This window comes from Nicotiana tomentosiformis, chromosome 6 (genome assembly GCF_000390325.3).
Source record: "Nicotiana tomentosiformis chromosome 6, ASM39032v3, whole genome shotgun sequence".
Lineage (NCBI taxonomy): Eukaryota > Viridiplantae > Streptophyta > Magnoliopsida > Solanales > Solanaceae > Nicotiana > Nicotiana tomentosiformis.
In genome coordinates, this window is record NC_090817.1 from 67,773,966 (window position 1) to 67,800,179 (window position 26,214).

A 26,214-nucleotide genomic window follows, 5' to 3' on the forward strand; every position below is an offset into this window, starting at 1 on the left:
AAAATATTAATCACACCCCTTAATTCTACCAAAACCAAATCTCTACTTCATTCCTATTTTCCACGTGGGATATTATTGTTGTTATTATTATTATTATTATTTTAAAAAAAAATTCTTTGTAGTGTTATTTCATTTAACCTTCTTTTATTTTTCTGCAATTATTAATTCATACCGAATCATATTTTCTATTCTTTAGAGGTAAATAAGGGAGTCCCTTCGAATAGAGGGGATTACAGTCTCAAACCCTAACCAGCCGACTCTTCCCTCCAGTCAGTACTCTCTCCTTTTCTGAGTACATTTACGGATTTAACTTATTTCACTCCGCATTTCTATATTTGAGCTATTACATTCTCTATTTATGCCAAGATCTAAATCAGTAAGCTTAAACATTACTGATTTTACATAAATCTTAAAGTTTTGCTGTCAGCATTATGTGTCTCTGTGCATTTTGTGGCAATTGATTGAATGTATTGACTCATTTTCAATTCCGCTCTGCATTTGTGGTATTATTGCTTGTGTTATTTTTCTAAGGTTTGATTTGGTTAATATTTATGCATGTTTATGTGCCTTGTGGCTATTGATTGAACGTATTGTATTTTTTTTAATTCAGCATGATGTTTGTAGTTTTGTTACTTGTGGTTTTTACGGTTTGATTTGGTGAATTATATCCTTTGTGGTTTTTTGTAGGGTTGAAAAGGATGATGCTTACATGCTGTGGCATTGATTTTTTACTGATATAAGCAATATTTACTGCTGGAGTTTGTCAAATACGATCTTTGTTGAAAGTTCAAGCCCTCTTGATATTGGTTTCACGCAGCCATGGATGGAAACGGTATGAATATACGAAATTGGGGTTTTTTCGAGCCACCTGCAACAGTCTTGAAGGGCCATTTGGGCCTGCAACTCATGTCCTCTATGGATGAGAAGCCCCTTTTTGGCAACATTCGCGACCATCACCATCACCATCACCACAACCACCAAACCCACCAGCCTCACCATCCTACGGTTATGGAGTCGACTAATGGTGGTGCGTTTCATCACCATCGGGTTTGTGGGATCTCGGAGACCCCCATGCCCATTGAGTATATGAGGGATTCTTGGGTTAATCATAAAGACTATAGAGACAAGTATCTCAATGTGCTATCCGGAAACCACCACTATCTTACGGGTTATGGTTTTTTGCCTGAGACGTCTTCTGCTCAATTCACGAGCAGCCAAACTTGGTGAAAGTTGAACCTGATCCTCAGCTGGAAGAGGTTTGTCAAGAAAGGGATATTGGTGGGCTTGCAAAGAAGAGGGGAGCTGGTAAATCACAACTGCTGAAGTCCCCTAAAAGTAAGAAGGCAAAGAAAGCTACTAGGGTCCCTAAAGTCGAGGCTACCCCATCTGTTCCACGGGCTAGAGCTCCCAGAAAAAGTGCAGAAGTCGTCATTAACGGTATTACTATGGATATTTCGGTATTTCCCATACCAGTTTGCTCATGCACTGGGGCAGCTCAGCAGTGTTATAGGTGGGGCTGTGGTGGTTGGCAATCGGCTTGCTGTACCACTAATTTATCTTCATATCCCTTGCCTATGAATACCAAAAGGCGTGGTTCAAGGATAGCAGGACGGAAGATGAGTTTGGGAGCGTTTACAAAGGTACTAGAGAAACTTGCTTCGGAAGGATATAACTTTTCTAACGCAATTGATCTGAAGCCTTACTGGGCAAAGCATGGTACAAACAAGTTTGTCACTATCAGATAGATTTATGGTGGTTATGCTAGCAGTTTTCCCTAAAATGGGGCATGGTGCGTTTCTGGTGTACATAGTTGACTATGGTTGGGACTGAGGCATGTCAGGTAGTTTCTAACCAGTGAAATTCAGGTGTTGCAACCGTTCAGATTTTGTCCTGTGGCCTCTTGGCTAAGGTTTTACTTTCAGTTTACCTTTGTAGTTCACGGAGATATCAGGCTAGCCCTAGTGGCAGGTTATGGAAGTTGCAGAGGGAGGTACATTTGTTATGCAATTGGTGGTTTCTTAATTTATTCAATACTAATGATCTTTGATTAGGAAGTTTTGCATTCTTTTATTTGTTATTATTCAGATATTGACTTTCTAACTGTTGCTTCATGTTAGATCTTTTTTGTCTTCCTATGAGGGATACCTTATATTTGATCAACTAAATGGCTATGTCCTGTACTATACTTACTGTTATTAAAACATGGGTTCTGACCTGTCATTTTTAGGATTGTTGTCTTAATTGGGTGATTTTCTTTCCAAATGGGAAATTCCATTCGATATCATGTATCAATGGACTGAATATCAATGGCATAGCTACATACATTGAAGGGTGGTCAAGCGAACACCCTTCATCGAAATATGATAATGTGTATATTACAACTTATATTGTGTATATAGGTTAAAATTATTTGTTATGTGTATATTAAATTTTGAACACTCTTCGCGAAATTTCTGGCTTCTGACACTGCTGAAATTTACAGCTACAGAGATACTAAATGTTCGCTTTTTTTTTTTGGCACATCCGAATGCATGTGTCAAATTCATCTGGTGGAGTAACTTGTGTTGTTATCACCACTGCCTTAGGTGTTGACTGATGTTAATTGCTAAATTCAACTGATTGATGAATTCTTGTTTTGAAATTCTGGCATTACTTGAATTCTCTTGAGCTATACAATGAAGATTAGCATAGGCCTTGTGTAAGGATGTCACATACAAATTGAGAAGAGGTAAGTGTTTAAATTTTTGATCAATACCCATTTAGTTGGTGTTAAGTTTTAGTCATATTAGCAGTTAGTATATCTCATATCGCTAGGAGTCTTCTAGTCTCGTTATTAGAGATTTATATGCCAGTAGAAATGTAGAGGACTTCTAGTGCTGGAGAAACTAAGGTATATATTATTGGACTGAGACAAGTTTATGTGGAGTAACATCTACCGTGAGTAGAGGTGGCAAAATGGTTAAAAGAAAACAATTATTCACCCATATTATCCTTTAAACAATGGGTTGGATAATGAACTTTTTAAAAACGGGTCAAATATAGATAAGAACCATATTACCTATTTAGAAAATGGATAACCAATGGATAACTAATTAGTTTAACTTTTACATTTGTAAAGCTTCGAATTGGGGTTCCTCATTTGGGTAGGGGTGTCAATGGTTCGGTTCGGCCAGTTATTTTATAAAATTTGTACTATACTAATTTTTCGGTTATTCCATTTTGTATAACCAAAATTAGACTTTTCGGAACCGTCCCAATCATCTCGGTTTCTCTTCGGTATCGGTACAGATTGGTTATTTTTTGGTATTCTTTTAAAAAAACGTCATACAAGAGTCGCTATCCGAAGTTAGAATGCGATAAATATGTACTTAGGACTTTCGCAAAATTTTCTAGATATTTTTACTATTATCAAAGTGATGATAAGGAACATGAAAGATGTCCAGTATAGAGATTCATCGCACTATTCTATGGTAGTATCCAACAAGTGAAATCTAAATCATATGAGAGGAAAAATATCCAATACCTAGTGTCTTCGTACTGAAAATCGTTGGAATACCTAGTGGCTTGCTACTCAAGATGTTAGAATTAATTTAGTTTCGATATGAGTAGTAGAATATGTTCGAAAGTTGGAATTTTTGATATTAATTATTTGGTCACTTGTAGCCATTTCCATTATCCCAAGACCCAAAAAAAAATTAATGTTGTGGTAGTTTTAAACTTAGTATATAAAATATATTTTTCATATATAATTTTATTCGGTACAGATCGGTATTTTTTCGGTTTATTTTTATAAAATTAAAAACCTACCCTAATATTTGGTACGGTTATAAGTTTATATAAAATTCTACGGTTTTATTAATTAAATCTAATAATCGGTTCGGTACGGTTCGGTTCGATCGGTTTAGTCGGTTTTTGAAGATCCATTGACACCCCTAAGTTTGGGAGACTAAGAATTCTCCCAAAAGTGATCATATTCTAGAAGTCATGGATAATATGGATATCCATATTATCCGCCGGGTAATTTATTTTTTATCCGTATTAAATATGGGTCGGGTCGGGTCAGATAATTTATCCGTTTTTTGAATTACCCGTTTTCGACCTCCCCGCCCGTTTTCCATCCCTAACCCTGAGGATCCTCACTTAACCGATCCTAACTTGCTTGGGATTGAGGTGCACTTGTTATTGTAAGAATGAATCTGTCTTAATGGTATAAAGTTTAGCACTTTGAGTCACCTACAAAGCCTTTCCATATCTGTTTTCTTATTTTCATAACCATCTGTATTGCCGGTATAAAAGACTTGCCGTAACCTTCTTTTAAAGCCTTTCATCACATACATGACCTATTATTTCCAGCAGTTACCGGATTTTACGATATATTATGAAACTAAGTGCTTTTTATATGCATATCCAGATGGTAAATGAAATATCGCTAGTTTTTAACTCTCTTTGCAGTCATAATGCTCAATAAATGTTTCTTCCTTGAACATTGATTTGTTCTAACGTTGTTATTGCCAAAAATGAAAAACGAGATCTCATAATCAGCTCTTCAGCTGAATTGTTACTGAATAGTCCACCATAACCTTGGCTTTTTTAATTAGAGAATTCCTCTTATCTCTCGTAAGACTTGTTAGAGTCCACCGATTTGTCTCGTCATGTAGATAAATTTAATTTCATGAATCATAAAAACGTGCAGGGGCAGCTAGATTTAACGTGAGTTCTGTTGGTTCAACTTATTGCATTGCTTTCGGCTCAAACTAGGCATATATATATATATATATATATATATATATATATATATATGAAAAACAAATTAAAAATATGTACATATGATGATCCCACTGATTCTAGACAGCCTCAGCTTATGTCGAGTGAGCAAAACTAGAATGAAGAGCTTCTTCGCTCCTCCTTGCTGGCATACATATTGCAGAATTCCACTACTCTCGATTAAATTTTGAATTTCTTTATCACTCTCTTTAATAGGATTGACAGATTTCTCCTTGAAAAAAGACAGATGAATCAAAATATAGGTTCTAGACAAAAATTAGGTGCAAAGAACCGACTAGACTGACCTAGTGGATAAATCAAAGAATATATTGTTTCGTGCTATTCTCGTTTCCTCTCTTCGATGTCTTCTTTTTCTTTATCTTTTGTTAAATGGTTTTCAACAATTGGTAGTGTAGATTACACGCTTGCGGCAAACGTGAAAAAGAAGAGCAACATGACAGTATTATGGTTGTATTCAGTCTCATGAGCTCAACTAAGTATTTTGGCAATTAGGAGATGGAGTCGAAATTGGTAGAAGCCACTATTTTTAGGTGAACCCTCTGTTTCTATGGGCCACTGAGCCAACCATGTAATGTTGGATAAAAAGCGTTTATGAGATTTTACAAGATTTTGAATATTTAGTATAAAATTAACCAAAAAATGTGAAGACGATTCCCACAATTTTAGCATTAAAATGTATGGACTGAGAAAGGAAAATCAGAGGACTGGACAACTTTCTTTATATATTTTTTAAATTTATTCAATCACTATATGTAGAGGGTGGGGAGAAGAGGAGAACAAGAAGATAAAGAGGAAGGGACCCAAGGTTAATGAAGCGGATAAGAACCATGAGGCTAAGACAAAATATTAGGTGATTTCTTCCCATCTATCCAAGCCTTTGTGAATAAAGTTACCCGTACCTGTTGCCGGTGGAGGTGTTAAATGTTTGTCTTAATTTTCTTACCATATTGGTTTTCTTATCTCTCGAAGGACAGGGCAACATATTTACCATATTTGAGTTTTCCTTTTCTTAGAAGGAAATTATAAATCTCCCATATTTGGTTAGTCCCTTTTCTTGGAGGAAAATGTTTGGACTTTTATAAATTGAGAATCTCATTCAGTAGCATCCACAATGTAGTCCCTAAGGGGTTTGAGAGTCTTGTTTAGGGGGAGAATTTCGGGACAAGTGTTAGCCTGCCACTTGTGTTTGCCTCTTTGTGAGGTTGTTTTCTTGATATTTTGTGCTCTCTTTTATATAATGGGCTCATCTCCGCATGTGGACATAGATCAATTCACTGAATCACATTAAATGTTTGTGTCTCTTTTGATATATTTTTCTTTTGTTGTTTGATTTATCGTCGTTCAAGGTTTGCATTGCTAGCTTCCGCATGACATAATTATTAAAAAAAAAAGAGGTAGATCGGGCCATCAGATTTTTATTTTCCAAAGACATTTGGCAATCGAAACCTTTTTATTTGTGCCACAAGCTGGCAACATAACAAACTAAGGATAAAAGTTTAATAGCTGCATTTGCCTAACTAATATTGGCCTCAAGCTTCCCATGTAATGCGTTTCCTGAAAAATTAGTCTAGTTATGTCTGCACAGCTTCTCTTCTTGTGTTGAAATTTTTTATAGTTTCTCTCCAGCCATAATTGATAAACATCTCCTGCTAAAATCATTCTGTAGGCTGCTTGCTTTAGAGTTCCTCTTATTGGCATGTATTATGGTACATTCAAGCTCCTCTTTCCATCCCTGCACTGATCTGCTCACGGCTTGCCATATTAGACTAGTTGAAAACCATATTTGGTTAGCCTATCCCAGGTATATAACCTTAAATGAAGTATGAATAACCATTTAGGGCTCCCTTGATTGTTACATATGATCCTTCTCCAATTTATTTTTGGAAATTTCCTCTTAATTGATTATATATAGCCCTTATAGAATAGCTTTATGAGTTCAGTACGTCCTTTCTCCTCAAACCAGATTCAGTTAAATACTTTGCAGCTTGTAAAACCTTCTGAATTAATCATGAAGCTTGCTTACTAATCACACTCCAGGGCTCTTTATCTTTTATGTAGTAGACAATGCACTAGTGGATCCATAGCTTGTTCTTCTTTTTGCATATTGCAGCTTTGTTACATGTGTATTTATCAGTTATATTGAGACGTTTTTTCCATGCCACAAAAGCCTCTTTTTGGCTCCAGTTGCACCTGTCAAGGGAATCTCTTGCATACTGTTTCAATTTTTTAATAACCTTCTTTTGGAAGAGGAAAAATTTGTGACCAGAAGGATTGCACAGTACTAATCATTACACTCTTGATCAATTATATCCTCCCTGCATATGATAAGAATTTGGCAGTCCAGCTAGTCACTGTCCAATTGATACTCTCTTTGTGCTCAAAGTTACTCCAAGATATCTAAATGGTAGGACTCCTACTAAGAAACCAAGTTGCTGAATAACTTCCTATTAAATACTTATTGGAACCCCTCCAAAATAGGTGTAACTTTTGCTTTGATTTGCAATTAACCCTGAAGCTTTGAAAAACTGTTGGAAGCAGTTAAAGAGCATCTGAATAGATACGGCATCCCCTTTACAAAATAGGAGTAGATCATCAATAACGCTACTTGGGTGATATTCAACTTCTCACATCTAGGATGAAAATTAAAGTCAGGCTTGTACTTTAGACTCCTCAACAATCTTGTCAAATATTCCATTGTCAAGACACACAAATATGGGGACATGTCTCACCCCTCTCTTTGCAGCAAAAAGAGGGGTATGACTACAATTTATAATGTTGGAATAAGACACTGTCATAACACGAGTCCGGAACCAAAATGTGTGCGGGAAAAAAATATAGTGACCTTTTTATATATAACTCCCTTTTAAAGGGCGCTATACCTTAACGGCCCTTTGCCCATTAAGGTATAACGCCCTTTAAAAAGGCGCTATATTTGAATCTACATGGCGCAGGAAAAGCAGATAAATAGAATTTAATGTATTAAAAGAGAAGTTGAGTGCTTGGTGGTGCAATGGTTAAAGTCTAGGTATGAAGTTGGTTTTGGCCTTGAGGTCTAGGGTTTGATTCCTTCCACCAGCATTATTTTGTTTTCCTATTTCTTTTTTATTTTTTTTGTCTTTTCATTATTTGGTTTAAGTATTTAGATATAAATACTTTAATATTTATAATTACTTTTCAATGTAATTAAAATAATTTAATATTTATTAGAAAATTATGATTTTTGAATTCATTAAAAGTAAAAAAAAGAAAGAGAAGCCTTTTATTATTTCGTTAAAAAATCTATCAACATTTTAAATAGTTCTTATTTTGTATTATACGTAAAACTAAATTATTTTTTTCTCCTTTTATTTTCAAATTAGAATTATGAGTTTTATTTTATAGTTAAAATTTTCATAAGAGAAATTTAATTAATATATACAGTTTAATCTATTACTTGGAATTCTTTCATTTTTTAAGATTTTTTTTAAATTTAGTTATTAAAATTTTAGTTATTAATCAAAATTCTAATTATATTTTTTATATTTTTCTTGAAATGTATTTTTTATTTCTCCTTTTATTCCTTGGCTATTGTAATTGTATTATCCATTTAAAAATTTTAAATAAGAATATGGTTGTTCTTATAATCCATTAGGATTACTATTAGCTAAGTAATGGAATATAATTCTTATATTCTTATTAGGAAAACTAATTAAATGGTTGCTCATATACTAATTTTTTTCTAATAAGAATTATCATAAACTAAACTAAATATAACCATTTAATTTATGAAAAACCATTTAATTAATTTTTCTATACTAAATTTTCATAAACTAAACTGTATTGTAACCATTTAGTTTATGAACAATCATTTAATTAATTGTCTTGATAAGAATATGAAAATCATAATCCATTACTTAGATAATAATAATTCTTCGATTATAATTTTAAAGATTAAATAGTTATAATAATTTATATTTAATAATAAGAAAATTATAAGATTTATAATTAGAATTTTGATTAATAAAATTCTTATAGTATAAATATAACTAAAATTTTAATAACAAAATTTAAAAAGAAAGATATCAAAAAATAAAAAAATTCAAGCAATAGATTAAACTATATATATATATATATATATATTGAGATTTAAGAACAAAAAAAAAAACTGAAGAAGGCTCATCCAGGTAAGAGGCAAAGAAAGTTCTAAACCCCAGCCCTAGAAAAATTCTCTCTAGAATTTTTCTCTCAAGTGCCGCTGCTACGGTGTCGTGAACAGTAGCATAATGCTTCACTATTCATCTAAAGAAACAGTGATTCGCTATTGTTCATCGCGGAAAAGCTGGAAGTTTGAGCTTCAATGACCATAATGGCCAGCGGCCAGCCACTTTTTCCGGCTGGTCAACCCTCTCCCTCTATCGCCCCAACAAATACGACCACAGAATCCAATCCCCAGCCTTTTAGATTTCTCGAAAATCCTAAAACCTTCAACACTGAACAGTTCCCTGCAGGAACGAGCCAATTCTGTTGAACCAATTGCACTTCCTCGAGCTGGTTTGCTTAATGGACAACCTTTTGTTAAGTTTACTGAAGCAGAGGTGGATTGAATGAATGCGATTAAAAGATTGCAATATGCAGTAGTTTGTAAATTCTCATATGGATGGCCTGAGCTTAATGAACTACGCCGAATTGTCCCTCCTCAATGTGGAATTAAGGGCAAATGTAATATTGGATACCTTAGGTACATGCATGTATTGATACGCTTGACACTATGGCAAGATTTCATTGATTTTACTTCGAAAAGTGTTTACTATATCAAGGATAAGCTTGGGTATGAATACCAGTTGCGAACACTGATTTATGATACAAAATTCAAAGCCGGAGAGGAAACACTAAAGGTAATGGCTTGGATTTCTTCTCCTAACTTGTTGCCAACTTTTTTTGTCAAGGAATATTTATTTTCTTTAGCCTCAGCAGTGGAAAAATCCCTTCACCTTGATATGGCTACTGTGAATAAAACTAGGCCTAGTTGTGCGCGTGTGAAAGTGCTTGTTGATCTTTTAGCTGACCTCCCTAAGAAGGTGCACATGGACATTGAGAATGAATTAACTGGGAAAGTAAGAACTGAGTGGGTAATTATTAAATACGACTACTTGCCTAAATATTGTAAGAAATGTAAATTACAAAGACATGATATGTTGGAATATTGGAGGCTTCATCTTGAACTGATGGCAACTAAGAATGTGGAGCAGCAAGGTTTAAATGAAGCAGTGGTAGGAGCTAACAAAGAAAAAGTTAAAGAGACAACCCCTTTGATGATCCTATCAAGTGGTAAGGTAGTTGGTAATGTTGGTGTGTAATGGAAAGAGGCAAGGGACAATCGAGGCAAAGGCAAGGAGAAGCTGACTGATGGTGTGGCTAAAACTGGATAAGAAATTGTACTAGTTGAGAAACAATCTACTGTGGTGCCTCAACAGGTACAAACAGCTAATCAATTTACAATATTGGAGGTGGATAACAGTGAAGCTAATGAGAATAATCAGTTGGTTTTGGTTGAGGAGAATTCTGGGCAAGGAGACATTTCTAATCCTAAGGAAACTGCAACTTTAAATCCCGCAGCACCAACATTTAATCCAAAATATACTTGGCAAACAAAATAATGGAGCCAATGTGAATTCAAATGTAGCAGGGAAAAGTCTTAATTCAGTAGTCCCAAATACTAGTCCCAGTTTGGCAAGGATTAACAATAAAAAAGAGCGTGAAGAGGCAAGAAATAAGGAGAAAAGAGTACAAGATCAACAGAATAAGGAAACAACTGCACAATGGTTACAAAGAGCTTTCAATGGGAATTTAGTTGGAACTAATAAATCCTGCCAAGATTTTCCATCTCAGGACACTAGATTTGAAGGAGAATTGGCCAAAAATATTGACAAGGATCATATTGTTGATGCAGACTTTGAAAAATTCAAAAGCAATGAAAAGGTCAATTCGAAAGGTGGCAAATTATGGGCTGATCAGACTGAAGAAGACTCAGAGGAGGGGGAAATTCCTGATGAGATACAAAGTGAAGAGGAAATTGGAGGCAATGCAGTTGATGAAGAAGACCAAAATGTAAATGGGATTGCCAATGCAAAGCAGACTACTGAAGAGCAGAGTTTAGTAAATTCCAAAGAACTGAATTCTAACAAGGTTGATCTGATTAATGCTGAAGGAAATAAGGCAGAAGCAATAATTGATAAAGGAGTAGATATCAATGTTATTGATCCAAGTGGAACAGGACAAGGTGGTATAGTTGATGTTGCTGCTAATTCTAAATCGAACGGCAGTGCAAAAGTATCAAAAAAGCAGTTGACTAATCCACAGGTGCAGGCCACAACAGATATTACTATTCCATTGAATCTAGTACAGCTGCAGAATAAGAACAATGCTGGGGAGCAGACTGTGACTACTATTCAGGAAAACACTGGTGCGGTGGCTACAGAAGGTGCAAAAAATTAGAGGTTCTAGCTGATCATGCAAACAAAGACTTAGATGAAGAGTCTAATGCACAAAACCTTCTTAATGTTTCTAGGCAAGGGGATCTCTCACCTAGGCACATTGAGAAGGTGAAATCTGCTGCTAAGGGTAGAAAGAAGCAAATTAAGGAGACCTCCACTGTTCTAACTGGTGGAGTACAAACGAGGAGAACTCTGACTAAATTCCTAAATCAGTAATGGATGCAATCATATGGAATGTGAGATCAGTAAAAACTATGCAAGCCTTTGAGAGGTTGATCACAATGCACATGCAAAAACACTTTGAATTTATTGGGATCCTTGAACCTATGCAGCAGTCTAACAAAATGGAGAGATATAGAAGAAGAATTTCTTTGGCTTAGGCTGTGGTGAATGTGTCAAATAAAATATGGGCATTTATAGATGAGTGTTTGAAGTTACAATATTATATAACATGGTGCAGTAACTGACTTTGAAACTGTTTCATACCGAAACCCATGTGGAACTTATACTCACATTGGTCTATACCAAATGTGATGCAATAGAGAGAATTGAGTTGTGGGGTTCTTTGTACGCAATGGCTAGAGATATGACAGTCCCATGGCTCGTGGGAGGTGATTTTAATGTGATTTGGGATGAAGAAGAAAAGTATGGTGGACTGCCAGTGTCTCTTAATGAAGTCGATGACTTTAGGCATTGCATCAATACATGTAACTTGACAGATTTGGGATTCAAGGAGAGTATTTTTACATGGTGGAATGGAAGATCAGAGGATGATTGTATATTTAAGAGACTCGATTTATGCCTAGGCAACATGGAATTACAACAAACTTTTCCTGGTTTGGAGGTGACTCATTTGTCCAAAATTAGATCAGACCATTGTCCTATGCTACTGAAATATGATATTGAATCTACCCCTATTAAGAAGTCTTTTAGATTTCTTAATTTCTGGGTGAAACATGCCTCGTTCAAAGATGTGGTAAGGGAGAATTGGAAGGCAGATTTCAGTGCTAATCCATTTGTAATTTTCAACTACAAATTAAAGAAGCTCAAGAAAGCACTGTCTACTTGGAGTAGAGCTACTTTTGGAGACATATTTCAGAAAATTACGAGCTTAGAAGAAGTGGTATTAGTGCATGAAAGGAAGTTCAAAGCTTATCCTACTCAGATGAATAGAGAAAGGCTACAAAAGGTTCAAGCTAAAATAATAAAATACCTTGCACTTGAAGAAGATATTCGGAGACAAAAAGCTGGCATGACTTGGTTCAAGGATGGAGATAGAAATACAAAATTGTTTCACGCTCAAGTCAATGGTAGAAGGAAGAGATTGAAGCTCAAAAATATCAAAAACAGTCTTGGCAACTAGATTGAAGAGGATGAACTAATAGCAGAAGAGGCAGTCGATTTTTATAAGGAGCAGTTCTGTGAGAGTATAGTTCCTACTGCATTCGACATTTTAAATCATGTGCATTGCTTGGTTGATATGGACCAGAATGAAAAGTTGATGAGCATGCCTACAAGAGAAGAGGTTAAGTTGGCAGTGTTTGGATTGAATGGAGACTCAGCAGGAGGGCCATATGGTTTTACAGGTGCCTTCTATCACACATGTTGGGAGATCATTGAGGAGGATGTGTTTGCAATGGTGATGGCATTCTTCTGTTGTCAGCAATTGCCTAAACGTGTGACACACACAAATCTTGTCCTATTGCCAAAAAAGAAAGAAGTAAATACCTTTGCTGACATGAGGCCAATCAGCCTTAGTAATTTTGTCAATAAGATTTTCTCTAGGGTGATTCACGAGAGATTAGTGGGGCTATTACCTGAGTTGATTTTAGAAGAACAAGCAGGCTTTGTGAAGGTGAGAAGCATAGTAGAGAATGTGATACTAACACAGGAGATCATCACTGATATTAGACTCAGAACAAAGGCAGGGCCAAATGTTGTCATAAAGCTCGATATGGCAAAAGCCTATGATAGGCTATCTTGGTTGTTTATAACCAAAATGTTGAGGAAACTGGGATTTTCAGAAAGATTCATTGGGTTGTTATTTGATATTGTAGGGAATAACTGGTATTCTATTCTTGTGAATGGACAACCACATGGATTTTTCAAATCATCGAGGGGAGTTAAACAATGTGATCCTCTTTCACTTACACTGTTTATCTTAGCTGGTGAAGCACTATCACGAGGCTTGAATTCTCTGCATTTGAATCTTTATTTTTGTGGGTATGGATTGCCAAAATGGAGCCCAAAAATAAACCATCTATCATATGCAGATGACATAATAATATTCTCTTCATCTGATGCAACATCATTAAGACTTATCACGTATATTCAGGGGTTCATACCCTTAGTACCAAGTTTAGAAGTGTTACTTACCTTGAACAAGCGAAATCCAATACCGAGCAAGCCAAACAATGCTCCAAACATGCCATCCCGCGTGTACTGACCTCCGAAAGGCTCGAAACTAGCAAAAAAAAACTCAAACACATCAAATAATGCCTAAGGAAACCATTCCAAATGATAAAGGTCGAATCTTTAATTAAAAGTCCAAAGTCAACCAAAAAGTCAAATCGGCGTCCGTACCTCGAAACCCGACAAAACTCACAAAATCTGACAACCCATTCAATTACGAGTTCAACCATACTAGTTTCACTCAAATACGACTCCGAATCGACGTTCAAAACTCAAAAATTCACTTTATGAAACTTTAGACAAAAACACCCAATTTCTCTTTTGAAATCACCAACCAATTGCTAAAAACAAAGATAGATTCACGAAATATAACCATAACCGAGTAGAGAACACTTGCCCCAATCCATAAGGTGGAAATCGCTTAAAGAATCGTCTCAATCCGAGCTCCATAGCTCCAATTATGCAAAAATGGCTGAAACCCCCGAAATAGAGTACTTTATAATCACTAGACGAATCAATGAGTCGCGATTGCGAAGAAGAAAAATGCACAGCCCAAAATTACCCTATGCGATCGTGGAATAACCTTGGCTAACGCGACGAACAACCAACACTGCCTCCCAACAATACGCTATGCGATCGCATAAATATCCATGTGAACGTGAAGCACACATGCGGCCAAGCTTCGCTAATGCGTCCCGTCTTACGCGAACGCGGTGAAGAATTTCCAACTCCCAGCTTCCCGCCTCAGCTCTATGCGAACGCAGCCTCTACCATGCGAACGCGAACAATATCCAGCTCCAAGATATGCGATCGCAACCCTCCAATCGTGACCGCGATTAAGAAACTGCCCAACTCCATGTTTTTTTCTATGCGATCGCATCACATACTTTGCGATCGCGAAGACCATTTGGTGCACCAGACTTCAGCAGAAACCAGCAATGCAATATGAAGAAACAATGGTCCGAAGTCAATCCGAAATATGCCTGAGCCCCTCGAGACCACATCCGAACATTCCAACAAGTCCGATAACATGACACAGACCTACTTGAGGCCTCGAGTCATGCATAACAACATCGAAATGACGAATTTCACCTCAAATCAAACTTAGTGAACTTTTGAACTTTCAACTTCCAAAACTCGCGCCGAAACATATCGAATCAATTCGGAATGAATTCAAATTTTGTACACTAGTCCCAAATAATATAATGAAGCTATTCCAATTTTCAGAACTACAATCAGAATCTGATATCCTCAATGTGAACTCTCGTTCAAACTTGTGAACTTTCTAAACCTTCAAATTTCCAACTTTCGCCAATTAGCTCTGAAACCTTCTAAAAATATCCAAATGCAATTCCGGGCATACTCCCAAGTCCAAAATTACCATTCGGACCTAACGGAACCATCAAAACTCTATTCCAGGTTCAAATTCTCAAAGGTCAAATTTGGTCAACACTTCCAACTTAAAGCTTCTTAGTTGAGAACCGTTCTTCCAAATTAATTCCGAATAACCTGAAAGCCAAAACCGACGATTCACACAAGTCATAATACATCATACGGAGCTACTCCTGCCCTCAAACCACCGAGCGAAGTGTAGATGCTCAAAACGACAGGATGGGTTCTTACAGGTGACTAGTGGAAGTTAGTCTACAGTTCGCGATCATGGGCATGCATTCGCGAAGCTTTGTGTTCTCAGGTCACCGCGAACGCGAGTGGTACGTTCGCGTAAAAGGAGTGGTCAGTTGGGGTGTAAGGCTTCAAGCCTACGTGTTTGCAAAGAGTTGGATCTGGTAAACATCACGTTCACGATTGAATCTTCGCGTTCACGAAGTATATTTTTAGGACATCATCTTTTGTTCTTCGCAACCGTGAGGGACTTTCCGCGATTGCGAAGAGGAACCATTGGGTAGAAGATATTTAATTCCAAATCAAGGGTTAGAGTACCATTTTCATATTTTGAGTTGTAGAGCTCGGTTTTGGGTGATCTTGGAGGGGATTTTCACGTCTTGGATCGGGGTAAGTGTGTTTGACTCGGATTTGTTAATATATCATGATTCCATCTTTGTTTTAGCATTTAAATTAGTGTATTAAAGTGAAGAAATGGGAATTTTTTGGAAACCTTTCAAAAATGAAAAATGGAATTTTGAAGGTCGATTTGAGGTCAAAATTGGATAAGTTTAGTATGGTTGGACATGTAATTGAATGGGTATTCGGATTTTGTGAATTTTGTCGGGTTCCGAGGCATGGGCATGGGTTGACTTTTTGATTTTGATAAAGATTGAAACTTTATTGTTTGAAGTTGTTTCCTATGGCATTATTTGTTGATATTGAGTTATTTGTGACTAGATTCAAGTTGTTTGGAGGTCGATATATTTAGGAAGGGCTTGTTGGAGTTGTGATTTGTGCAGTTTGAGAAAAATAACACTTCTAAACTTGAATATGAGGGTATTTAACCCTAGGGACTATGTTATGTGAAAGATATTGGGGTGATGTATGCGCTTGGTGACGGGCTTGTGTGCGTGCACCGATTTGTTCATAGTTTGGGGGAGGCCTTTAGGCTAATACCGGGTTCATTGTGCTATCATACCATGTTACCCCCGCATCCCTTATACTTGTTTGATTATTTGAGCTGTGAATCATGTTAGACATCGTGTCTAGGCTACGTGCTAACTGTTTGAGACTTGATAGGGCTATTCTTGCTATTTCTACATTATATACCTTATTTGCACACATGTTCTCAGTCATGATACTATATCCATGTATCATACTGCTATCTCAGTACTTCTTATATAATTACTCACATGTTGGTGATATCGATTAAAGGGTAAAACTATTTAATTGAATATTTGAGATGTGCTCATCTGAGATTTGAACGGTAAATGACCGATTTGAGCCGTAGAGCCGGTTTGGTACTTATTTTGAGGTGACGCATATGCCAGACCCATATTGGGCTGAGTGTTATTGTTTTGAGGCGATGCGTGCACCAGGCCTCATTATTAAGCTAAGTGATTACAATTAGCACTTGGGCAGGATTTGCCCTTTCGTAGTTTGACATGCTAGCAATGGGCGCATGCATAGTGTTTCATGTATATGCTTGATGATGGGCAGTTATGCCAGGCACCCTACAGTGCTAAGTGTAAATACTATTGATGGATCCACTACGATACTGTTGATTTACGTGTATTCTTGACATATAGGCATAGAGATGTACTTTCCTCATGCTAACTATTAATTGGCCTACTTTATCCGTGCTGGGTTTAAATTGTTATACTTGAAAGTATGCCTAAATTCTTGAAATGAGAATGAGTTGTACTTGATATCATTGATTTACTGTTTCCATAGTTTATCTTGTATTTACTAAACTATTATCGATTATTGGTACTGACATTTGACTGTTGTTCTGAGCTCGTCACTGCTTTCAAAACAAGGTTAGTGTTATTACTTATTGAGTACATTGGGTCGGTTGTACTCATACTATACTCTACACTTTGTGTGCAGATCCAGGTATATCCGGTCGAGGTGATTTTCCGACTTGAGTTGTGCCAGCTTGCTTGGGAGTCTACGAGGTAGCTGCCATTCCATCCGTAGTCCTTGAAGCTCTCTTCCCGATATCTTTATCTTTACTGTTTCTTATGTTCAGACAGTTGTATCAGAGTATTTATTCTGTACTTTGTTATTCGGTAGTGTTCGCGTACGTGTTGACACCAGATTTTGGGCTTGGGTTGTAGTAGCATTTCGACTATATTCTCTATTATTTTATGACATTCTTTCGCTGTTGAGTTATTAGAATATGTTATCTCATTTTCATTTCTAATCATGTGATTGTTGGCTTACCTAGCGGGTTGGGTTAGGTGCCATCACGACTTGTGGATTTTGGGTCGTGACTAGTTGGTATCAAAGCCCTAGGTTGCTTAGGTCTCACGAGTCACGAGCAAGTTTAGTAGAGTCTTTTGGATTAGTACGGAGACGTCTGTACTTATCTTCGAGAGGCTACCACTCCATTAGGAGACTTCACTTTCTTGTACTCTTGTCGTGCTGATTTATTGATTTTGGAAGCTGAACTTCTATTCTTCTATTCTCTCATAGATGGTGAGAATACGTGCGACCGGACTAGACGGACGGTCACCAGTACCACCGACTAGGTCCGCGAGAGGCCGGGGCCATGGTAGAGTCCAAGGTGCAGCTCATACCATAAATAGAGCAGCACATGTGGAGCCACCAGTTGCTCCAGCGGAGTAGCAGGTACTAAATGTTATTGAGCCGGTGGGACCCACTTAGGCACCAACTATTCCCATTGTGATTCCAGGCATTCAGGAGGCTTTGACCTAGATTTTGACTTTATGCACTAGCCTTGCTCAAGCGGTTTCAGTTCCGGCCGCACCAACCACTTCTCAGGTCGGGGAAGGTGCTCAGACTCCTGCCGCCCGTACTCTAGAGCAGGTCGCTCAGGGACTCCATACACCAGGGTACTACCAGCCCAGCTGGTTGTTACTGCTCGGGCTGAGGTTGGCCCACCTATGCATAGGATGGCTCCAGAGTTTAGTGGGGAAGAGTCAGAGAATGCTCGGGCCGAGGTTTGGGAGGCTTAACCCTCCAGAGTTTAGCGGGGAAGAGTCAAAGAATGCTTAGGATTTCCTAGATCAGTTTCAGCAGATTCTTCGAATAGCAGGTATTTTGGAGACTAGTGGAGTTGCATTTACCACTTTCTAGTTGACTGGGGTAGCCTACCGATGGTGGCAGGCCTATGAGTTGAACAGGACAATTGGCACAGTGCCACTTTCATGGCATGAGTTCTCCATTCTTTGTTTAGAGAAGTTTGTTCCACACACCCGCAAAGAGGAGATGCGTAGAGATTTTGAGCAGCTACGTCAGGGAGATATGATTGTGACCCAGTATGAGATGAGATTTACAGATTTGGCCCGTCATGCTATATGGTTGGTTCCCACACACACAGAGAGAGAGAGAGAGAGAGAGGATCAAGAGGTTTATTTATGGCCTCAACTATGGCCTACGTTACAGTTTGGCTTGAGAGGCCAAGATGGATGCTAGGTTTGACCAGGTGGTCGAGATTGCTAGGTGTTCAGAGTTTGTTCGCAGGCTTGAGGGCGAGGAGCGGGACGGCAAGATGAACTGCAATTTTTGTGGTTTCAATTGTACCTCATCTGGAGGTCAGTCACATCACAACAGAGGTCTTCCTTACAGGTCAACTCTGATGGCTCGTCCGGTTCATCGTGGCGCATAAGCTAGTCATGGTTCATACAGTGCTCCTTCGGGTCAGATCCAACCTAGAGCACGTGTAACAACACCCATTGCAGAGCTTGAGATCGAGCAGGAGGAGGAGATCCCTGTTCCGACTATTCTAGTTGGACCATCTAAGGACCCAACGGGTATTATTTCCACTTCTGTACATCAGGATGCTCTAGTCCGCCTGGTTGGCCTTATGGAGAGTATGGCCCAGGACAGAGTATTTCCTATGGCACCAGCTATATCTCAGGCTGAGGGAGGAGACCAGACTCCTGTTACTCACACTCTAGAGAATATGGCTCACGGATATCAGACTCTGTTACTTTCAGCAGTTGGAGTAGTTCAGCCTGTCATTGCTACACAACCCAGGGAGGGACCCGCTATGTCGTCCGAGGGGTTGAAGAGATTGGACAAGTTCATCAAGCTATTTCCTATTCAATTTAGTGGTACACCTTTTGAGGACCCACATGATTTCATAGACCGTTGCCATGAGGTACTGCACAACATGGGTATAGTGGAGTCCGATGAAATTGACTTTGCAATATTTCTGATGCATGGCTCCACCAAGAGGTGGTGGCAGGAGTATGTTTGAGGTAGACCAGCAGGTTCACCTCCACTCACTTGGGTGTTAACACAACTATTTTTGGAGAAGTTCATCCCCTTTACTCTGAGAGAGGACTACCATAGCCAGTTTAAGCGTCACCAGCAGGGTAGTATAACTATTACGTAGTATGAGACTAGATTCATGGATTTATCTCACCATGGAGTTGTCTTGATCCCTACTAAGAGGGAGAAGGTGAGGAGATTTATAGATTGCCTTACTTATGGTATCAGGCTACAGATGGCCAGAACGATTGAGGATGATATTTCTTTCAATCGGGTCGTAGAGATTGCTAGACAGATCGAGAAGATTCGTGGTCAAGGTAGAGAGGTGGCATTTGAGAAGAGGCCTCATCATTTCGGTGGTTTCAGTAGTGCCTCATCTGGAGGCAAGGGTTCATTTGGTAGAGTCCATCCTATCAGGCTAGTTTAGTCAGTAATTCAGGTATCATACGGTTCTTCGACAGTCGTGGTTCTTATGGGTCTCGTCATGAGCAACTAGCCTACAATGCACCTTCAGATCCCATCAGTGCACCACCGATTCAGAGCTATCACAATGATTTTTCGCACCATTAGGTTCAGCCCTAGATTTAGCAGCAACATTAGTTGAGAGAATGCTTTGAGTGTAGAGGTACAGGTCATATCAAGAGGTACTATCCCAGACTTCAAAGCAGCGTGCCTCAACATAGTTCTCGTTTCATGATTCTGACACCGATTGCTCCACCACCCACTTAGTCTGCTAGAGGCGAGGGTCAGGAAGCCTGGGGTGGTGGCCAATTCATTATAGGTGGAGGCCAGCCAGAGAGAGGCCATCCGAGAGGTAGAGGTCAGAGTGGTGGGGCTCATCCCGGTTTCTATGCATTCCCAGCTAGACCCGAGGCACAATCGTCTAATGCGGTCATAACAAGTATTGTTTCGGTTTGGCATAGAGATGCATCAATTGTATTTGATTCGGGATCCACTTATTCGTATATGCCATTCTATTTTTCTTAATATCTGGATGTGTCTCATGATTCTTTACGTTTTCCTTTTTATGTGTCTACGCCTGAGGGAGATTCTATTGTGGTAGATCATGTTTATCGCTCGTGTGTGGTCTCTATCGGGGTTTATGAGACCAAGGTAGACCTTTTATTACTCAGTATGGAGGAATTTGATGTTATTTTGGGCATGGACTGGTTGTCACCATATCACGTTGTTCTAAATTATTATGCTAAGACCGTGACGTTGGCGATGCCGGAATTTCCGAGATTGGAGTAGAGAGGTTCATTGGGTTATGCTCCCAATAGGGTGTTATGTTTTATGAAGGCACATCATATGGATGAGAAGGGGTGCTTGGCATACTTAGCCTTTGTGAGGGATGTTAGTGCTGATACGCCTACCGTTGAGTCATTTTCAGTAGTGAGAGACTTTCCAGTTTTGTTTCCATTAGACCTATCGGGCATGTAGCCCGATAGGGACATTGAGTTTGGTATTGACTTAGTGTCGAGCACTCAGCCCATCTCTATTCCACCATATCACATGGCACCAGTGGAGTTGAAGGAATTAAAGGAACAACTTCAAGAGTTTCCTGATAAGGGTTTCATCAAACCGAGTGTTTCACCTTAGGGTGCTCCACTTCTATTTGTGAAGAAGAAATACGGCACTATGAGGACGTGTATTGACTACAGGCAGCTGAATAAAGTTATAGTCAAGAACAACTACCCACTACCGTGTATTGATGATTTGTTTGACTAGATTTAGGGTACTAAGGTGTTCTTGAAGATTAAACTGAGATAGGGATATCATTAGTTGAAGATCTGGGCTTCAAACATTCCAAAGACAACTTTAAGGATGCGCTATGGGCATTATGAGTTTCTGGTGATGTCTTTTGGGCTGACCAATGCCACAGTAGCCTTTATGCACTTGTTGAACATCGTGTTCTAGCCCTATCTTGATTCTTTCATCATTGTGCTCATTGATGATATATTGGTGTATTCCCATAGGCGGGAGGATCATAAGCAGCACTTGAGGATCATGCTCCAGACTTTGAGGGGGAAGAAGCTATATGCTTGTAATGACCCGATTGGTCGTTTTGAGCATTTGATTACAATTCGGTAGTTTAAGGTCTCGAGTAGCTTTATATGGTGTATTACGACTTTCATGTATTGTTTGTTTTAGTTTTCGAGTGTTTCAGAGCTTATTCACAAGAATGATTCTTATTTTAGAAGCTTTAAGTTGGACGAGTTGACCAAGTTTGACTTTTGCGTATTTGATCTCGGATCAGAGTTTCGACGGTTTCGTTAGGTCTGGATGGTGATTTTGGACTTGGGCGTATGCCCGGATTTGCATTTGGAAGATTCTAGAAGGTTTTGACCATAATTGGCGAAAGTTGAAAATTTGAAGATTTAAAATTTTTCTAAGTTCATCGTGGTTTGAATTTGTGGCTATCGTGTTCGGAATTTGATTTTGGGACTTGGAATAGGGCCGTTATTCTATTTGAAACTTGTCTGCAAAATTGTGTGTCACTGGAGTTGGTTTGATAGTATTCGGACGCTTTGTTGTAATTTTAGAGGTTCTTGAACTTTTTCTTTAAAATTCATGTATTTTGATGTCTGTTTCATAGTTCTAGATATTAATTTTGTATTTTGATCATATGAACAAGTTCATATGATGTTTATGTACATGCATGGGTGTTTGGTTTGGAGCCCCGAGGGCTCGGGTGAGTTTCAGATGTGTTCCAAAGAGTTTCTGGCAAGGTTCAGCTGTTACTGGTGCTCTGTTCTCGCATTTGCGAGGTTTACATCGCATTTGTAATCTCCGCATTTGCGAGATCCTTCTCGCTTTTACGATGTTGGGCTGGGAACAGGGGTTTCACATTTGCGAACAATTCCATCGCATTTGCGATGGAACCTGGGAAGGAGAGGTTCCACATTTGCGACATTCCTATCGCTTTTGCGAAGATTCCAGTTCTCGTATTTGCTAGATATGTGTCGCATTTGCGACTTCATCAAAGTGGGTCAGTATTCTATTTTGAGATTTTGGTTCCACATTTGAAGGGTTCACAATTGCGAATCCCAGGTCGCAAATGCGACATTTGCAACTTGTTTATAGTTGAGTATTTCGAGACTTAGCTTTATTTGATCATATTTTTAACCCTAGACTCGGTGGGATGCAATTTTGTGGAGAGATATTCTTGACAAACTATTGGGTAAGTAATTTTGATCAATTTCCAACTATATTTCATCATTATATCTTAGATTTAACATCAAATTTATGAGAATCAAAGAGTAAAATTGGAGATTTTTGCCAAAGTTTTGAAAAATGAAAATTTGACCTTTGAGAGTTGATTTGGACTCAGATTTGAAAACAAAACACATATATGGACTCGTGGGGTTATGGGTAGTCAGAATCTACCCTTGGCCCCCAGTTTTTACCAGACAGGTCCGGGGTTGACTTTTGTTAATTTTTTGGGAAATGTGTAAAGATCATAGCTTTATCTATTGTAATTGGTCTCTTGCATTGTTTGATGAAATTAAGTCACTTTTGATTAGATTTGAGCCGTGTGGAGGCGAATTTTAGGGGAAAAGCTATTTCGAGGGTTGATTTGGCCTAGTTGAGGTAAGTATCTTGCCTAACTTTGTGTAGGGGAATCTACCCCTTAGGATTTGGGTTATTTGTATACTATATGAAGGACGTGTACACAAGGTGACGATTGTGTACACAAGCTATATGTGGTATTTTGATCGGTTTAGACCTTTAGACTTCTTCCATGCAATTACTTAAATTTGTTATAACATGTTACATCTTTTATGTTAAATTTACTCTCACATGCTCTAATTGATGTTGTTAGCATTTGTTATACCCTTTATTGTTGTAGTTGCTATTATATTCTTAGTTGAAGTTGCTACCTTCCTTATTGTCTTGTTACCCCTTTTATTGTTGAGATACTCTTACTTGGAGTTATTATTTCATGGAATATCTTCTTGATTGAGTTATTGGTGTTGAAGTTGTGGAAGTCATTATCATATTGAGGTTGAAGTTGGTAATTGTTGAGATATCTTTCCTTGTTGATCATTCCTCATTCATTTTATTGTTATTGAGATTCTTGCACACATTGTGATTGAGCCATGGGCTATATATTGTGATAACATAAGTATTGTTGATTTTGGCAAGTGTTATGGCTTATGGGAACATGTGGTGCGAGTTGATTATTGTGTTGTGATATTGATACGCATGCGGTGGTATACGGATAGAGGTTGATACGCATGCGGTGAGATACAATGGGAATTTATACGCGTGCTGCTAGTAAGGGAATTACTTGAAGCCACGCGGTGAGATAAGGGGGCTAAAACGCATGTAGCTATTTCGGGAAAAATATTTTTATAAATAAATGCAAGGCTCACGTAGTGATATAAGGAAAGATTGTGATTATGACTTGTGAAATGTGATTTCGAGGCAGTACCTAGGTTGTGATTCTTATTGTACATTCCCTGTTGGAATGACTTGTTGATTTGAACGATTATTGTTCTTCCTCCAACCATTCATCCGCATTTTGATTGTATTTGGATATTCGTTGTTATCTTGGTGTTGGAATGATTGTGGCTTCTCGTGTGAGTCATGCATTGTACGTGATCTGTTGCATTGCTTTAACATGCCAATCTGTGCCTCTGTTATTACTTGGTAAATTGATTGTCAATTTGAATTTAATTGCATGGAGTCACTATGTCATATTCTGTTGAGTTGTTGGTAACATAACAGTTTAAATAAAAGAATTATTAACATGCTTTATTCTATGCGTCTCTTAAGATAGAACTCGTTATCTCACTCAGTGCTTTACTATTTTTAAATGGTTATCGCACTCTTACTCTAGTTGGGTTCCCAAATTATACTGATCGCCCTATTTGATGTTTACTTTACTTAAAATTATTATCACGTTTTTTCTTTTAACAAATTCTATATTTAATTTGTTCATTTAACTGATGATTTGCTTTGTTTAAACATGATATTTTTAATCTATTTTATTGATTTCTAAACTAAACCCATCTGATACTATTTTGTATAAATTGTACTTTATTTACTTTATTTGGTTTCTAAAGTAAACTCATTATCTTATTTGACGCCTTACCTTATTCAAGATTGTTATTATGCTTTATGGTGTTTAAATATATCTCTCGATCATTTTAATTGATATTTGACACGGTTGCAATGTACATGGTAGCATGTGGGCTTGCCGTGTGAAGGTGATTGTTATTGTGGGCACGAGGTTCAATACATGCAAGATTTGAAATTGTGGCCCATGATTTGTGATTACAAGGCATGGTTCCTCGGGATAATTCTTGTTGCAAGTCCATGCATTGGGAACGATTTGATTATTTGGGTTTTCATATGTTTTTTCCTTATTTGAGTTCATTTATATCTCATATGTGTTCTGATTATGTTGCTTCTTTATTACCCATTGACGAGCTCGAAACACAAACTTAAATTATGCTCGCTAGTCAAATATAGTATAATATCGTATCCACATGGATTGGAGTTAAACATTATTCTCGCAGTTTCTAGCTTGATTGCTATCCAAGATGATCAACAAAGAGATTTCTAACTAAAATTAACTAAGAATCTTAAGCTATTGACTAATGACAATTGCAACAAAGGTAAGCAAGGAAGTTATCAATGGGAGAAAATAGGGGTTGATAGGATAGGTACAAGATAATTGTTTGGGATCTAACTCTAGATAATTAATTTCTAATGTTTAAGTGAGCCTCTCGAATTCACTCAATTATTAGTTCAAACGTTCAGCAAAAACTCCTCTCTCGATTGAGTCTTAACCTCACAAGATGAACCAATTTAAGCACGTGAAGATATGCAAGAATGCGTAGTGGATTGGTCTTTAGGAGAATCTCCCTTGATTAATCTCCTAACTAGGTTTAATCAATGATTCAACTAGCCTCTTTCGATTACTAAGAAGAATTAATGAACTCAACCAACAATGTAATGTAAAGATATCACAAGTTATGCCTCTCTCGATTACAATAACAAGTGAATATAGATGCAACAATTAAATCATCCAAAACAATTCAATGCATAAAAATAGAGTTATAATCCACAAAAATCATCAATACACCAAATCCATCAAACCATAAAGAGAACTACTCCATAGATATGGAGCAATTCATCACAAATAAAATTAAAGTAGAGGAAAACATAAATTCAATCCAAACTCTTGTCTTGAGTGAGGAAGGAATGATGAAATCCTTATGCGCGTGTTCTTCCAACTCCTCCTTAGCCTCCTTAGGTTGAATATGTGTCAAAAGTCAAGAAAATAATGTTTTTCCATGGATTTATACCAAGAAAGTTCGGGCCCAGACGAAACCACCTTCTCCTAGTCAAAATAGGACATTGGCTCTGTAAATTTGCACAGGTGCACCGCATGGGGCGACGCGCCATGCGGGGCATTAGTGGAGAAATCTAGAGAGCTCAACTTCTATCAGGCAACCAAAAATACACTATTGCGTCGCATTAGAGCAAATTTCTCAAAGTACGGATTTTGCTTGCGTTTTTGACATCCAGACTTGGTCCTCGACCCCCGAACACGATCCCGACTTAATCCCTTCGGCTTTTACTCAGACTTCAAAACTCCAAATAGCTCGAATTCATTCCATAACATCTATATAGCTCGGAATCACTCCTACAAGGCATAAAACACGCAATACGTACAAAACACTAG

At 37.9% G+C, this 26,214-nt stretch overlaps 1 protein-coding gene and 2 pseudogenes across 1 annotated transcript; all 3 read left to right on the forward strand.

Annotated features, from left to right (window-relative positions):
* Window positions 1-688: 688 nt before the first annotated feature.
* On the forward strand, window positions 689-2,220 carry LOC104115303 (protein BASIC PENTACYSTEINE2-like; annotated as a pseudogene).
* A 405-nt stretch (window positions 2,221-2,625) lies between these two features.
* Window positions 2,626-2,740, forward strand: LOC117281218 (U6 spliceosomal RNA; annotated as a pseudogene).
* Window positions 2,741-11,832: 9,092 nt separating this feature from the next.
* On the forward strand, window positions 11,833-12,621 carry LOC138894153 (uncharacterized). Its single transcript, XM_070178835.1, has one exon. It carries the CDS (start codon window positions 11,833-11,835, stop codon window positions 12,619-12,621), a length of 789 nt encoding a protein of 262 aa, XP_070034936.1.
* The last annotated feature ends 13,593 nt before the right edge of the window (window positions 12,622-26,214 follow it).